The 18,054-nt window shown below is 42.2% G+C and overlaps 1 protein-coding gene across 4 annotated transcripts in view; it reads right to left on the bottom strand.

Moving 5' to 3' along the window:
* FNDC3B (fibronectin type III domain containing 3B) overlaps positions 1-18,054 on the bottom strand; it is a 311,856-nt gene that overhangs the window by 82,310 nt on the left and 211,492 nt on the right. For all 4 annotated transcript variants that reach the window (XM_072960949.1, XM_072960966.1, XM_072960956.1 and 1 more), the window contains exons 7-8: positions 11,626-11,684; positions 3,813-3,964 (exon numbers count right to left, since the gene is read on the bottom strand). In XM_072960949.1, coding sequence (XP_072817050.1) covers positions 3,813-3,964; positions 11,626-11,684 — 211 coding nt within the window. The remainder of the gene's footprint in view (positions 1-3,812; positions 3,965-11,625; positions 11,685-18,054) is intronic.

Below are 18,054 nucleotides of genomic sequence, written 5' to 3'. Positions count from 1 at the left end.
TCACAAAAATAATTAAGTAAATAAGCAAGCAAATTGAATAGATATACAGATAAACATAAGTATAAATAATAGTACCAGCTCTCAACTGAAGGTGGCTCTCATGGCTTATCATGGCAGGAACCCCAAAAGCTTTAACTTCTCAACTCTTGAAGAAATTTCAGTCTGCTTCCCTAACATATCAATACTAATAAATAGCTCTCCTATACAAAATAAAACCATTTATCTGACCACAAGTTACAACAGAACCTCAACTTAATCATGAGAAAACAATCAACATAAAATAAGGAATGCTCCCATTAAAACTCTTTTAAGAGGTGAGGGGGATGTGTGTGGGCATAACTGCATTCTACTCAGACATAAAAAAGAATGAAATTCTGTCATTTGCAACAACATGGATGAACCTGGAGGTTATTATGCTTAGTGAAAAAAGTCAGAAAAAGACAAACACTGCATGTTATCACTTACATGCGGAATCTGAAAAATAAAACAAACAAACAGAACAGAACAGAAATAGGCTCACAGATACAGAGAACCAACTGATGGCTGAATGGGGTGAGTAGAGTGGGGAGGGGCAAGAGAGGGGTAAGGGATTAAGAAGTACAAACTACTACTATGTATAAAATGAATAAGCTACAAGGATATATTGTTCAGCACAATGAATATAGCAGACACTTTTCCAATAACTTTAAATGGAGGACAATCTATAAAAATTTTGAATCAGTTGTACACTTGAAACTAATACTGTAAATCAACTATCCCTCAGCTAAAAAATCACTATGAAACTAACAACACTGTATGTCAACTATATTTCAAATAAGTAAATTTTTTTTCAGTCAATTCAATGGATAATTCTTAAACATGATTTAATCAAGCGAGGCCACCAAACACTGTTGCTTCCCACTGTGTTGGAAGAGGAAGTGTACAGAACCACCTTGAAGCATTCCTTCCACAGGTGTTAAGTCCGAATCTGACTAAGCTCTAGAGCTAACTACCAATTTATAAGAAATATGGGGGAGGGAAGATCAAGTTAAAGGACACCATAAATTCAGAATGCAAGAAAGTGATCTATTTTTTTGCAAATGGTCAAGAATTTTTAAAAAGGTGGGAGATTCACTTGAAACTAATATTGCATGTCAATGATACTTCAACAAAAAAAACTTTAAATTAAATAAATAAAAAATAATAAAGTGGCTATATCATTTCACACATACAAAAGAAAATGGGGAAGGGGACTATTCAAGATTAAAACAGATTTATGAGACATAACAAACCCATGCAATGAGTGGGCCCAGTTTGGATTCTAATGAGAACAAACCAATTTTAAAAACATATTTTTGAGACAACTGAGGAAATTTGAATACAGCGTAGATATTAAATGATGCCAGACATTATTGTTAAGCTTTTCTAGATATTAATGACATTATAGTTAAGTGAAAAAAAAAAAAAACTATGTTGATCCATATTGAACTATGTAGGAGTACCCTGGTGTGTGATCTGTGAATTGCTACCAAATGCTTCAGTAATAACAACAATAATAATAATAATACAGGAGGGATATGGATTGTGACAAAATCTTGATAACTGTTAACTATGAGTGATGGCTGTATCTGGGGATTCATTGCACTGTTTTCTCTACTTTTCTGTATGCTTGAAATTTAGTCACAATTTTTAAAAAATTTAAACTTACTGCCCTGCTAGTAATATGTAAAGTAACATTTCTGTTTTGAAAAGTATCTATACATGTGAGTTTTCTTTATTAAAGAGGAAGATGGAAAAAAATAGTCAGCTCGTAAAAGACAATGAAATATCATGAAATGTTCCAAATTAAAGAAGGCTGCTGAGACATGACAACTAACTGAAGTATCTGGCCTTAGAACGGATTCTGTCCTAGAGGGGAAGAAGAATGCTCCAGCAGACATTACTTAATCAACTGACAAAACTGGAACACGGACGATGGGCTAGATGAAAGTATGGTACTGATGCAAAGTCTGCACTGCAGCTATTTAAGAAGATGTCTTAGGAAACATACTGAAGTATTTAGTAGTACAGGACCACGATATATAAAACTAATATGAAAAACCATAGATTAAGAGGGGAGCTAACGGGAGGGAAAGTCAAATAGTAAACTGAATAGGGTCAAAAGTTAGAAACAGGTAAACCTAGGTGAAGGATATTCACATATTCCTTGATCTCTATTTTTGCAACATAAGTTCAAAATTATTCAAATAAAAATACTTTTTTAAAGTTGCAACCTGGTGGCCAACGTCCACACCTTGCCTGCAGCTCTGCTGTTTGACCTGCACTTTAAAGTGTTTTGAATTTGCTGACTTAGTTTAACATTAGGCAAGTTTACTATCAATTTGGATTTTCAGCATTTCCTTTAAAACAATCCAGAGAATCAGCAAATCTAGGCCAACGTTCCCTATGCAACAACCGGTTTGAGGTGAGTGGTGGCTGCTGCCGCCAGATGAACACAGGAGTGCTCCTGTTCTCCTCATTCCCAACCTTCCTCCTGTCTCACTTCTGTCACCTGCCTGTTCCTCTGAGCGCTTGGGACTCTAGCTCCCGCTGCCACTGATCCTCGTGCACTGATAGAATGTAACTGGTTTGCAGGGGCTGGGGGAAATGGTGCTCTATATTTTGTTAAGGTCATGACCCATTCTGACCCCAGTGGTTGTGAGGCAGAATACGGGGTTAGGACTATATTATGAGTGCAGTGGAGAAGCACCTGGTGTTCTCACAGGGGAGTCACATGGTCCAACTTATGTTTTCTGTAGCGTGGAGGCTGGATGGTGGGAGAGCAAGAGTAGATGCTAGAGAAACCTGGGGAGCTTCCTGCAAGAGTCCAGTCCAACAGAAGCCCGATGGCAGCAACAGGAGGAGAGAGTGGCTAAAGGGCTTCCCTCCCTCCTTCTTTCTCCCTTTCCTGTGACCAGAAGAAAAGTCCCTGGAGCGAGTTGAGAATTAGGTACAGGGCTTGGGAGACGCAGGGTCTGCAGCACTGACGCAGCAGGGAACCAGGAGAGAAAACCAGCCTCTCTGGAGGAGGAAGGGGTGGGATCTGTGTGGCCATGTTACACTGTTCCTGGGGCCAGTCCCAGAGACGTCAAACAAGTAGTTAAAACAAGACCAGCCCTTCTGATTTCCTGCCCTGCAAACCTGAGCAGTGCCCAGCAATCACAAAAGAAAAGATTTGACCTTAAAAACTTTTATCACATTTAGGACAGGGCTATAAATCATTTGACTGGTTAATATCTGGGAGTCCACAAAGCAGAAGGGGTTAATCCCTTACTCTGTGTGCTAAACTTTTGACCATTTAAGAAAGTCTCAGAATGAAATGATTTAAAGTAATCTTTACTACAGACTGAGAAAACTAGTGTGGAGGATTAAGTCGGATGGTGAAATGGAAATCATCTGACAGAATTAAAAAAAAAACAAATCTAGAGAAAGGTCTGGGCCTAAAAAAAGATAATCAAATGAGTGCATGATATGAGTAAAAACTATAAAAGTCACACTCACTTTTTGCCCTGACAATATTAATGGAAAACTTTCTCTGGTACCACATTGGCAAGCTAACATAAATCAAGTGGCATATTTGACCAACACCAAATAGCTCTATAAAAGTCATTTCTGATTAGCAATTACTCTGAACAAAATTAACCCTTGACATTATAATTACCACTAATTATTAAAAAGAACTACTTAAAGGACAATTTGCAAAGCCAGTAAATTTTTCCTTTGCTTTCATTCTCCTTAATAACACCAATTTCACTGTTTAGCAGCTGAGAAACACACATGGAAATATACTCTACCTGTAAATTATCTTGTATTTTCCATCTCGTCCTTTGTCTGATAAGGCAACCTCGTAACTGTAGGGGAAGGAAAGACCACTGTGGGATCCACATGAAAGTCCAACAGGGGGAGCCCAGGACAAAACAACTGTTCTTGCCTGAATATTAGAAACCTGAGAAGAAAAACAGGAGACAAAAGTATTCAAATCCATTTCACATGGATCAGACACTTCACTTCTCCCCCCAGAACATTTTGTCATTATTAGCAGTGGCATAAAAATAGGTCGGAGTTAACTCAAGATAAGCCATTTTATTTTAATTGCAATGAAAACAACTGTCCTATATGGCGTTCTCCTGTCAAAGTCCTGGATGTCCAAACTAAAGCTCCTGCAACATCTGTCCTTGTTATGAAACCTACATCCAAATCCGGTGCATTTCACACTTGGAAAGTAAAATAATGTCATGCTTGGGATTCGTAAAAAATTAAACATGAAATTTCAATAATCTCCATGATGGCCATCACACTATGTGGAAGGAACTCACATGCACAGGTACTTTTTGGCAGCCTCCAAGCCTTGCTTGGTGTCCAGTCATCTTGCAAAGCCACCACCTTTCAAACCATGCCCCTCCAAGTCCTGCAGGTTCCCAGGAGAACCCATTTGGAGGGTGGAACCAAGGCCCAGGATGACAGGAGGAGGAAATGTGTGTGGCGATGTTTCACTTCTCCAAGCTCTGCTTTTATCTTTTTGGTTTAGCCTCCACTGAAGACTTCATTTGAACTAAAGAGTCTGGGACTCTAAACACCCAACTCTCCCCCCTTACTTAGGGCTTCTCTGAGGCTCGTCCTTACACTATCGCCCAGGCATCCTGAGCAGGACGGGGCCCCAGCTGCCCTCAGCTGTAACCTGCTCATTAACAGATCCTGCACTGGCTTCTCCTCTGCAATCGCACGTCTCCACTCTAATGGCTCTTGCTTCCCGGGGCACCTCCTCACATACACTATTTGCCTTCCAATCTTTGTTTTACAGTCTGTTTCTGGAGAAAACCAATCTAAAGCACAGTCTAATTCTTTAAAATCTCTCAATAGCACTTTAATGTTTGATGTTCTAATTTTCTAAAGGTTATTTTTTGCTCTCTGGATATTGGTCTAAATAACATATTAAAAACAAAACAAGAGTTAATACACACTAAAACTTAGTGTTCATACAAGACTTTATAGCTGTAGATTATTAGGCTGTGGATGGAGATGTCTAAACTATCAGGTCTCTATCCTTTTTTCTTCCATTTTCATCAGTATCTGATCTAAATAAAGAATATTAAAGTGTAATATAAAATAATTAAAAAGCACGAACAAAATATGGAAAATGAGCACTGAGTCTCCCTTTTCAGTCTGCCATTCATTCCATTTTGAGCAGAGATCCCCCTCCATATCACTGCTGTTCCATGTAGATACAGCACCACTATGTATTTAACCAATTACTCAAACTCCTACTCATCCTTCAAGACTCCAGCCAGTCTGCACTATCCCTAAGTAGCCTTCCCTGAAGTATCCCATCATCTCTCGGTTCCACAGCACCTTGTTGCTGTCTCTACCATTGCTAATTACAGTGCTGGCCTACCTTCCTCACTGGACTGTGGGACTCCCTAAGGAGAGGCCCCAACTCATGTCCAATTGTGAGCAGTGGTTGCTTAGTAAATGTTGAATGAAAAAAATCAAAGGGAAACAGGCAGTCTGAGTTTCTGATACAGGTGACACAGTGGATGGTAGACTAGCAATACACACACACTCCTTTTAAACAAACCTAAGGAGACACTGTTACAGAATCGAACTCCACCCTTCTTGTCATGGTCCAGATGAGCAGCTGGTCCTCCGCCCACCCCTCCTGTGACACACAGCCCTAACCCCCTTGGGGTGCATCCCCCTCACACCCCTGAGACAGCTCTGGGCTTTCCGACTTCCTGCCTTTAACAGACTTCTCTCAAACCCGGTCCAAATGCTGCCTTTGCTTACTTAATCAATCATCATACCTCATCTTGGGAGAGGCTGTGCACACAAAGATGATTAAGATCCGATCTCTGCCTGGTGAAGACAGAGGTATACGTGAGGGGCCTCATGGCAGATACAATGAGCACAGAAGGACCCCAGCAGCTTCAGCTCAATCCAGGAAAGACTTCTGTACAGTCCTGCCTGACCCCGGATCAGAGCCAGCCACTGTTTCCTCGGCGCTCCAGCCACACTGTGCTGGCACCTCTGTTTGGCACTCATTTCATTATACTTTGCTTTACCTGGCTGTTTGGGTGTTGTTCCCCTGATAGACTTTAAGGCAGCATTTCTACCATGCACACCATTGTATCTGCTGAATTCACACACCATTAACGAGTAATCCTGAGATATTGGATATTGCATTTGATTTGTGTCTTAATAAGAGATATTTTGCTATGGAAAGTTGTTTGTAATTTAAAAAATGCTGATTAGGTACTGAGAAACACTTAGCTGAGGTGATAAATGGTCCAATTCCAAGAGCACAGTATGCAGTAATACAGATTCTGTGAATGGTGGTGTGAAATAACATCACATCTCAAAACAGCTCAGTCAAGTGCTAGCACTTCAGATACTGAACAGGTATCCATAAATCCACATCCCTTTAAACTCTACTTTTTTTTTTTTTAAATCAGCTATCAAGAATTTCATCCTAAGAGCTCTCATCACAGGGAGAAAATTTTCTCTTTTCTTTTCTTCTTTCTTTATAGTCTATGTGAAATGATGGATGATGGATGTTAGCTAACCGTATTGTGATAATTATTTCATAACAGATGTAAATCAAATCAAAAGCATTTTTTCTTTTCTTTTTTTTTTCCCTCTAGGACTTGGTTCAGTTATTACTTAACTGAACAGGGATGTACAACACTTGAAGGATCAACTAAAATAAGGTTCACCTTTTCCCCGGGTTCCCTGAGCAAGCCTTAAGGTCAACTGCTATCTGAACACAGACCTCTGTGCGAGGACATCCTTCCCATTGGCCAGCCTGTCAGATGTGCACTTTGAGAACTCAGCATCATTTTCAAAGGGTGGCAGCTTCTGGGAACTCTCTCCTGGAGCTGAGCAGCCTGCCACCTAGATGGCGACCAGGGTTGTGAGGCCAGTCCCCTCCTGTGCTCTCTGTTCCCTCCCCTGCACTGACTCCTGGGCCTCAGGTTTCCTTTCTTTAGGTGTTGGAATCCCAAGAGAAAGAGTGCTTTGTCTCTGTTAGAACTTGGAATTTACTTCCACTCCAAGGCTGATGCCAGGAAATTACACGGTGCCTTTCAATAGAGTGTCCTGGAAACGGGGATCCTCAGCAGTAGATGCCTTTACTCCAAGCACCCAGGGAAGTGATAACCTCAATGAGAGTCAGAACTCCAGGAACTAGGCTGGGTTCAAGCCTACATCAGAGCCACAGCACTCCCACACGAGCTTTACCTTGTGTGTTAGTCATCCTCTCTCTCTCTCCTCTCCTTTCCTACCTCCCCCCGCTTTCTCTGGTGAAACTTTCTCACCAGTAGTGACCACTGAACTGAACTGGGGCACGGCTAATCTGATCATCACAATGATTGTCATGGCTGTGATCCAAAAAAAGGAGTTTAAAAGCCATAAAACTAAGTGACTTTCTGATGTTTAATTATTCTACCATAAATAGAAGTCAATCTCCTTTGTAATGGTGATAAGAGTGATGATTTCTAGCTACACAATTATTGGACAAGACCCAATGTGACCTTTGTTTCAGCACTGGTGATATAAGAGTCTGTTGTGAAGGTTATTAGTGTAAGTCTGCAACAAAATGACTCAAACTGCTTTGAAGTATCTTGAAGGACTCATAAAACCATCGTCTACTTCTAAATGATTACTGATTAGAAATCATTCTTGTCTATGTATTTATTAAATATAGATTTGAACTTGAGAACAGTGGCCAGTTTAAAGCATATCTATGTGTATATATGTATTTGGAAATGATAAAACCACATTATCTTGTAGCTATTTGATATGTAATCCTTATTCTCTGTCACCTTATCCCTTTCTCTCCTGTTCATCCCAGCATTTTAATCCTATTCCATGCAATTTTACTGTCTTAATTTTCAGACTATCTTAAATGCAAATGATATTCATTATTTGGGTCAAAAATACCATTTACTCTCATAAAGTTACTAAACTGTTACTCCTGTGTTCAAAAATATTTCTATGTAAGTTCGCAGCTTCTAAATTTGGTCTGGTCTCTGGATTTAACTATGTGGGAGGCCTGCTGATCCAATTTAGGGAGTTATGTCAAGGAAATATTACCATAGCAATATTGGCTTCACTTCTAAAGTACCATCGTGACAAATAATAACACAAAGGAAAATTTAAAAGGGAAAGGTCAGAGAGATCATTATTCAAAGAAAAAGGATACTCAAATCTAGGAATTTCAGAGCCATTTGTTTCTATAATTCCTTAAGTGCGCAGAACCTCCAGTGTGTTTCCAGATATACTGCTGTTTATCTTTCAGGAATTGCTTCTTGTAGGAACAGTTGTTTTCTTAGGTCAGTTTACTCACTTCTGGAACTGACAAATCAATTGTTCCTACAAGCTAAACATTAGCGGATGGAAACAATGCAGAACCGCAATTCCAGGTTACATTTATTTACATCCTGAAAATAAACAGCCCAACAGCATCACCGTCAGAGCAGATTAAAACCAGGTTAGGTTGGAGCTGGTTGGTCCCAGTAGAGACTGAATTCTAAACTGCTCAGAATACTATCAAGCCTGCTTTTCTAGTACAGTGGTGGCTATGAGTACAGTCCCCAAGGCATCTGACTGTTACAGTCTTGGGACAAATACCTAGTATATCTGTGCCCTGTTTCATCTAACGACTAAGTATCTGGATCTTTAAAGTACCTGGGTTTCTAAAGGGTAAGACTTACTTAATTCAGGGTGCCCAAAATTCTAGAAAGATGATTGGAATCCACAAGCCCTCAATACTATTTCTATACCTAAAACAAATCACCTGCAAAGCCTCGAAGAAGAATACTTGCATTTTATTTGGAGGTGTTACCAGATACAGCTGAAAGAAAAAAAACAAAAACAAAAAAACAACACCAATCCTTTATACAATTGTACACCAAACTTTCTACAGCTCCGCTGTTTTTCCTGGAAGGAGGCTGGGCAGAGTGTAGCAGGGGGGTCTCACTTTTGCCTGACGATACGCTATAAGCTGCAGAGGACCAGTCCATTCCAAGGACTCTATAAACAGTACATCATTTACTTCCCAGACAGTCCCATGTGGTATTTATTATCCGACCTTCCGAAGGTAAGGAAGCCGAGGCTCTGGGTCACAGAGACAGTTGATGGCCACACTGGGCCCCAGCCCCCAGGGCCCTCCCCTCCACGCAGCTGCCTGCGCCCTGGCTCCAGCCGCCCACATTCCACCCCGCGGGCTGAGCCGCGTCTGATGCTGGCCGGCCTTCAGGCATCTGGCCCACCTGGCAGAACCCGGCTGCAGCCGCTAGTCTGCCACACGTTTGTGCAGCAAATATTTGTGAAGGGTTCACAACGTGCCAAGGACAGTGCTAGATATTAGGAGCACACAGATCAATACGACACAATCATGATTAAGAACTTCAGACAGAGAGGGGAGCAGAGGAAGGGAGGAGAAGGAAGGGAGAACAATGGTGTCAACAAACAACTGGGCTGGGAAGGAAGAGTGGACTGTCACCCAGCGGAGAAGGTCTATGTGGGGACCAGGGGTGGGTGCGGTGGGCAGACTAACCCCCCTCGCCAAGATGTCCACATCCTAACCCCCAGATATACTTCCCTACAAGTAAGAGAGACTCTGCGGATGTGATTAAGTTAAGGATCTTGTGAGGCAGAGCCCATCCTGGGTTATCTGGACGTAAATAACACGCGTCTCTGTGAGTGCGAGAGGGAGACAGGGGTGAGAGTCGGAGGAGACAGGAGGGTGTAAGGGGTCTCGGGCCCAGCAATGCAGGGCAGCTTCTAGAAGCGGGAAAAGTGGGTAAACACAATCGTCCACAGAGCCCCCAGGAAGGAACATGGCCCGGCCAACACCTTGATGTCAGCCCCACGAGGCCTGCTGTGGACTTTCTGACCACCTGGCTGACAATCTTACAACATTACACCTAACATCACTACTATTTACACGACAGCCTGTCTACTCTGAAACCTATACAGAGTTAAGGGCTTAGTAAAGGAATCAAGGAAATGGCCACTGAGTGTCAATGTTGCTTTTATCTTGCTGGAGCTACATGACCCTCAGGAACAGACGCCGTCACTTCTGCAGTGAAGACATGACCAGGAAAAACTCAAGCAGAACACTGTGTGTGTGCATGGCGGACAAGACTCTGAAGCTGGGAGACTACACCTGGGACAGTCAGCTAGCCTGTCGCCCCGCCTTCTCACCCTGATTATGATTTCTCTGTGTTCCTCACGGATTTTCCTTCTTTCTACTGCACTCTAAATGTAAGCCTGTTCGAGAATGGCATTGAAGATATAAGAAGGACACAGACGTGAACCTATTCTGGAGGAACTCACAGATTACCGGGGAAGACACAGAAACAAGTGAACAGAGTACGATGTATGACATACACGGAGAGAACACTGATGCTGGGGTAGTCCTATGGTACCAGGTACCATGTGGAGTATCCCGCTTGATGGGCGGGGACAGCAATCAGGGAAGCCAGCTCGGAGGAAGCATCTCCTGAAAGGAGGTATCCACACCTGGAAGCCCAGCTGTTCATGACACCTGATATCTAACAGATTGTAATGCCTTATTGATCTCTCTCTAGAATGGCTCTAGAATCCATCCTCTCCTTGCCACACCTGATGCCACATGCTCAGTATGACTCCCACAGCCTCCCACCGGCACAAGAGATTTCTAACATGTGCCTTCCTGGGCCCATCCTCTTCTCTCACTTCAATGCACCTGCCAGCTCACTGATCATCGTGAAAGGGCAGCCCTGATTATATAACTTCTCTGCTCGTAAACTCTCAATGGCAACTTGCTCGTAACTGGCTTAAGTGCAGACTCCCCCACCCAGCATCAACACCCCACAGCCCTACAAGAGCCCTGTTGTGCCCACAGTCCAGCACACCTCATGCTTCTAGGTTTAGTCAAACTCAGCTATGTACCCTGAGGCATGCTTGGACCCTCCGGTTAAAAAGCCTCAGTATTTGAAACACATGAAGAATCAAGGTTTTCCAATTCAGCTAGAAAACACTCCAAGGAACTTTGGCTCTCTAAACTCAGATGAAAGGCTGAATCAACATTTTCAATTTTTCACTTGAATTTCAAAGCACCTGGCAAAATCAAACTTAAAACCTCACAATATCACTACTCCCACCAAATTTTTTCCTGGCCATTATACCCCTTGCCATTATGCTTCGGATTTATTTTTCTCGGCTAATATTTGAATCTCTTTTTGAAATTTACCTGGAAAAATACTTTGAATGACTGAGATTTCAAAAATTATAATTACTACATTCACACAGGTAAAGGGAAACTGCCAAAAGAAAACTGTTCTGTAGACCTGGGGGTGGTGGGTAGAGGTGTATCTTTGGAAGTTGGGAAGAATACCTAATTGCATTCAGAATATCCAAATAAAGACGACATTTTGGTGGATGATGACTGAACAGAAGACTACTGTTTTATATTTTCATGTGCCATTAATAACAACACTACTTCATAGTTTATGAATAATCTGCAATGGGAAGGGGCCTCTTTCTTACCTACTATGTGGTGAAAGAAAAACATGTTTGAAATACTTAAAAAAGCGCCATTTATGCTGAGAAATCCAGAAGACATACCTGTGGTTTCTCTATTCCCGAAAGAATGTCTTGCACCCTCTTTACTTCCAACTCATACTCTGCATGGCAAAAAGAGGGAAAAAAAGAAAAAAAGTTAATACCATTAGAAGACAGTAAGGCTGTCAAGTTCCTTTCCCAAGGCCTTTAACTAGGGCTATCATTAAGTCAATTGCCTGTTACCATGGGCTTTTGATGCCATAAACATGATAATGAAAATCAGGAACGGGGATGTCTTTGGGGTAGGGATTTCACTGTGGTTTTTTGCTAAGTTGCCGCTATTACTGGTTTACATCTTTACACTGTTGGCTAGATTAACACTGAATTCACCTAATAATTCAACAGGCAGCAGGGAACAGAAGGCCCTAAGGAGGGGAAGGGGGAGACAGTGCAGTGAGAAGCTGAGGGCAATGAAGAGATGAGGTTGAGACAGGGGCCAGTTCATGCAGGGCTGTGAGTTCAGATTTTTTTAATTCAATTTTATTTATTTATTGTAAGTTCGATGGCCAGCTACCGGAGTATTTAAGCAGAGGAACTGACGTTATCTTGAGTTTGAAAAGATCTGTTTGGCATCTGCGTGAGTAATGGACATGCAGAAGCTAAGAGGGGCGGCAGAAAGATGAGTCAGTACGTTGCTGCACTGGTCCACGTGAAGGATGGAGCTGGTCAGGGCTGGGGGTGGTAGTAAAGATGCTTAGAGCAGGGCTGGTTTTGGAGGTATGGGTGCTGAAGGATTCGATATGATAGGTAAGGGTGAAGGAATGAGAAGAATCAAGGCTAATTTCTACTTTCTGAATAGATCAACAAAAGGATGATGGTGTCTTTTAGTAAGATAGGGAAATGGGTAACTTTTAGGGTGGGGCAAGAACTGTTTCCAAAGTGAAAGGGGAGAAGTGCTTGGAGTAGGGAGGAAGGATGTGCACAAAAAGGACAAATGACAGAATTTAAACTTAAGAATCTATTTCTTTTGCTAAAAGAACCTTTTGAGTTTCACAACCTGCTTGATAGAACCTAATTTTGACTTTGCAGATTTATTTAACTGTTCAACCTAGATTATGAGCTGTACGTAGAGATATATGACTATCAAGGCACGTCCTTGCCCTCAAAATATTTCAAGGTTGGGGGGGATGAAAGCAAACAGGCAATTACAAAGTGACAGGTGCTATGGTAAAGGCAATCTAAGAGAAACCATTTCTAGAAGCTTCCTAGGAACCAACATCCAGCTGAGCGCTGTGGGCCAACAGGCATTTGGAGGCAATGGGTGAGTGGAACCACAGGTGAGAGCAGGCGAGTAAGCCCAGCCCCTCCTTCACTGGTTTTTCAGGTCTAATCTCAAAGTCACCCTTTCAAGGAACCCCACCTCAACCCCACCCCTCTTACCCCAGTCTCCCTCCAATCATTCTCGTACCCTACATACCTCCTTCAGACCAGTTATCAAAATCTGCAAATTATTCTGTCTGTTCCCTTGTTTATTACTTGTCTTTCTTACTCAAGTATAAGCTTCAAGAAGGTAGAGACACTATAGGTCTGGAGCAAATTTGTTCTGTCAATAACCAGATGGTAAACGTTTTTAACTCTGTGGGCCAGAGGCCTGTGTCACACATTCTTCCTTGTGTTTATAGCCACTTAAAAATGTAGCCTCCCGCTTAGCGTGAGGCAGACACAAGACCAGGCCACGGGGCAGGCGGGCCCTGTGTAGGACGTGCTCCCACTCAGCCCGGGGCACCTCGCGCGGTTCCTACAGGCTCAGAGCTCCACGGACACTTGCTGACTCAGTAAATAAACCAACTCTATATAAAAAATAACAAGCACTTCTAGTTGACACCACCCTAAATTTTAAAAGGACCAGTTCTTCATTTTTCCCCATTGCATCCTGCTTAGGAGAACACGTTTACCTTTATTTTGGCAAGAAAAAGAAATGAGCTGGTGGCAATATACTTTTAAAAATTACAACCAAAAGAAAATCCCCATTCAAAAGACTAAATGTCACAGATTCATTTAGAAGCATGTATTCATGTTAATTTGAAGATACAGATAATAGATTAAACCATTAGTTTAGAGTCAAAACATACCCTCACAGTTTTTGGAAGCACCCACTACGTCAACTGTAAGTACTGTGAACTTCAGAAGTTAATTGTCAGTAAAAAAAAAAAACAAAAAGACAAAAAAACAAAAAAACAACAAAAAAACAAAAAAACAAAAAAATACATAAGCGTAGTTGCAATAAATGAACTGGTTCAGCTGTCAACGACAAAACTTTCTGAATCACTGGTTATTCTAAAGTTTCAAGGAGCCCATGGTTTCAGACATTAGATACAGTCAAACAGCTAGCTGAAGGAAGTCTTTATTTCCTTCTGCTGTGAGCGACGTCTAAAGTGTCTTAAAAGCCAGACCCTACCCTTGAGGTAACAAAGGTTTAGCCTAGAACAGGGATGATCACCTATTCAACCAGGAGGGAAAGGGAGAATGACCTGCAAAGGAGAATCCTCGGGACTATTACAAGATACAGGCCACGAAAGAAAGGTTTAAAGAAGTTTTTTTCCGAAGACTCCCCTCCCCCCAGCCAGCTTTCAAACACACACACACAGATAGATAACAGAAGAACTGGTTCTGCTTTTGAAAGAAAAAGAAAAAAAAGGGGGAAGAGGCTGAACTAGGAGGAGAGAAGGTGGGGGGAGATCTGCTTAAAACTGAGGGGAAAAAATGAGTTTCAGGTAAAAGCCAGACATACAAGTGAAAGGCTCTGACCGAGATAAAAACAACTTCCAAACAGAGGTCAGGACTTCCTTTGTCCGTGTGATTATAATAATGGAAGCTGCTATTTTCTTGAGCGCCCAGATGTGTGCTGGTCAGGCACCGTCACCGCGCTGATCTCTACCACCTGCCTGGCAAGGCGGCCTGCCTCCACTCCATGCTGCCGCAGTAGGCAGGCCTGAGGTCTCTTTTGCACAACAGTTTCATCTCCAGGTCTGAGCACAATACCCGCAGGTGTCTTTGTTGCCTGAGGAATGAAGTGGGGGAACAAACGAGAAACTGAGGCCCCGAGACCAGACGTGGTTCCCCCAGGACCACAAGCCCAGTACATGTCCCACAGCAAGGAGAACCTCTGGCGGCGTCACAACAAATTAAAAGCGAGCTGGGGTCATGCGGGGAAGGTGTGGAGAGAGGGGGGCAGAGGGCTGAGAGCAGCGGGGCGTCGGCACCGAGGGGAAAAGGAGAGAAAGAGGAGGCGGCAGCAGACACCCGGTAAGTGCCACGAGAGGGTCTGTGTGGTTGGTTTTTTTTTCCTTAAACTGTGAAAAAGTTGTCAGATGAATAGAGCAAAGGCCTTTGGATCCAGGGACAAGGCATGTGAGAAAAGGAAGAAGAAAAAGTAGGCCATGAATGGAGCCAAATAAACAAAGGATTCTGAGAAGATCAAAAATAAAAAAACTCAGGGCGTGAGGTGGGAAGGTGGTGACGGGACAATCACCGCCCTAGGAGAGCAGGAGAAACGCGGCTCCAAAGCCAGACTGGATTCCTTCTTTCTTTCAAGGTTCCGAATTGGAAACGCGGAAAAAGAAGGGGGAAATGTATTCACACCAATTTATTTAACGCTTTTCCGTTTGTGCTGCCACAGACTAAGAGAAAAAAGTAAATTAACTGCCAGGCACACAATCTGCACAAACAAGAGTGAAAATAAAACTTGTTTAACTGAACTAAAGCGACGGTTCCTTACCACATAGAAAATGAACTCCTGTATGAAAGTGAACGGTCTGGTATGAAAATGCCAAAATTCACAATTCCAGGACCTAAATAACTGAGCTAACTCAGACCTTGGCCTATCCCTCTCTAAGCAAGATGTACCTGTGCCTCAGAGGGGCCTGAGTGGGTACCCCTGCCCGAAAGCAGCCTCGGAGACCAGCGGCACAGAGCACATTTCAGAGCTGGACCGAGCCTGCTCCCTTGTGTCCTTCCTTTTCCTCAGTCTCCTCTCTCTCTCTCTCTCTCACACACACACACACACACCAGATTGTGAGAAAGGAGAAAAAAAGAAGAGCTAACTAATCTTACCAAAATTAACAGATCAAAAGAGAACAATTCTGGTGATCGGCCGTTAGGGTATCTTTTATATCAAGTTTAAAAAGAAAACGATGTCTCGCTTGTCTTTGTCCTCCCCGCCCCCCAAGAATTTGGGGGTGCCGACCAAACAAGAGACTGCCCCAAAGAGCAGAAATGCAAGGCTGCGGGGCAAGGTGCCCTTTCTTCATTATCAAGGCCACCTTCTTCCTGCTGGGACGCAGCAAGGAAAGTAGCCCAGAGGCAAGTCTTATAAGCCAACTTTGCGTTTCTTTCTCACCATGTTGAAGCTGCCACGAGGTAAGCAAATAGATTAAAATCATTTTTCTACCTGCTTCAATTTCGTTCGTGACCACAGCTGAAGTGGATGGACAAGACAACCCACCTTCTACCTCACCACTTTCTCACTACCCTGCAGTGGAGACTGATGTTGGAAAAATGATTACGGGGCGCTCTGGGACAGCGTTCCAGAGGAGGGGCATTCTGTTTTGCAGATACAGATACACTGCCGGGAGGTAATTTCATGAAAAGGAGTTGAGATGGGAGCCTCTAGTTTAAACATGCCCCCAGTGAGGTGAAAACTACTTTACTTGGAAACACCAAAAAAGGCGAAGGGGAGATTCTGCCCAGCGACTTATACCTTTCTTTCTTCCTTCCTAAAAGCACATCTCCACCCAAGAAAAAAGCATTTTTAGCAAAGGGAAGGTTAAAATAAAAATACACTAGGAAAGCAAAAAAGAATTTTTTTTTTAAAAAAAAGGGCCAAGAAAAAAAAATAACCCACACACATAGAGGGAACATGTGTCATGTGAAATTTAAACTTTCCACAAATAATGGTTTTCATGTTTGCTCCAAAAAGAACTGTAAGTTCAGACTGTTTGCATAACTGTAAGGCCTAAACTAATTAAAATATCCCCTTTTATAAACACAATTTAGTTCTTTGGCTTGTTTCACATTTTTTTCCTTCTTAGAGAAGAAATACAGCTAGACACTTAGCTGCTAGCTATAGAATGTATTTACGGTTGTAAGAGCAGCCCCTTCATTCCAATGAAATGACATCAGCATTATTTCTCTGTAAACCTTCTGCCTAGTTCTCATCCTCAGGGCTCATTTTCAGATATGCCCGGCAATAGCATAATATGCTCTCTCAGACCTGCCAAGGAGCCAACTTAGCTACTTGCTCTCTTTAACAAATTATAAATAATAAACTAGGGGCGTGGAAAATATGCAACTTCTGGTCACGCCCATTTTTAGGATATGAGGCTTAAAATCAATAGCAAATGCCCAATATAAGAATTAAATAAACAGAAATAAACAGTACTTTGGGATGGAAAAGAAAAGTAAGACTCAACAATAAGGACAAGCTGGGCATGCAGTCAGTGCTTTACTAACGCTGATGAGAAGAAATGAAGGTGAAGGACAGTCAGCTTAGAAATGCTTATTGAATTGCTTTTCCAATCAGAAAAATCAATCAGCTCTCTTCATTTTTTAAATATTACTTATGCTGGGGGAAAAAAGAAGAATCAATAAACGCACACAAAAGTAAATTACCTAAGAATGGTCGCTTAGTGATTATGATCCATAGTTAATGGTGTCAAATACAAATATTAAAGAAGTGTAAAATCACAAGAAATAAATTTGCAGAATATAAAGGCAATGCAGTTAATCGGCAAAGACAAATATGCTGGATGTATCTTCAGATACCAATCATCCTGATGCTAAAAATGCAGAGACAAACATCTTTCTAGCCATTTAGCTGGTTAAGTGGTTACTCTATTTGAAATCCTGAAAGACAGAAAATGGAGTACTGACTCTCAACAGTAAAAAGAAAGTAGCAGGTAGGTGAACACAGGTTGTGGGCAGTTGCAGTCCAGTCTCGGAAAATATTTTTAAGAGCAACTTGGGTTCCAGGCAGATTCTGGAACCTTAGAGAAAGGAGTTGAAGAGAGATGAATTCCTTTTGCAGCTGGAGTGCCCGGCTAGACAGGAGGGAAGGCCAGAGAATGTAAATGGGACAAGGGGGTGCTGATGTCCTCTGAGCTTTTGTTGCTATTTCTGGAATTCAGAAGAAAGACTGATTTTCTGTTCCAGCCTAAGATCTGAGCAAAGCCCTACTAGGAACATTCTTATTAATCCACCTGCAGGCAAAGTGGATCCCTTTGGGCAAAAGCTGTGTAACACTTCAGGTAAGAGGGAACAACAGAAAAGTGTTAGGTCTGGGGCTTTAATGAAAGGTGAAAGCACCAGATGCATTACCCTTGTTGAATCTCAGATCAACTGAGTTTATCTCCCAACCACCTCTTGTGATACCAACTAAATTGGATTCCACCAAAAACACTAGGAGATACTATGCCCATTTCTGTCAAATTCCCT

The sequence above is a fragment of the Vicugna pacos genome, chromosome 1 (genome assembly GCF_048564905.1).
Source record: "Vicugna pacos chromosome 1, VicPac4, whole genome shotgun sequence".
In the NCBI taxonomy this organism is placed as follows: domain Eukaryota; kingdom Metazoa; phylum Chordata; class Mammalia; order Artiodactyla; family Camelidae; genus Vicugna; species Vicugna pacos.
The sequence above is the reverse complement of the archived record's forward strand: the minus strand, read 5'-3'. Positions and strand labels throughout refer to the sequence as shown.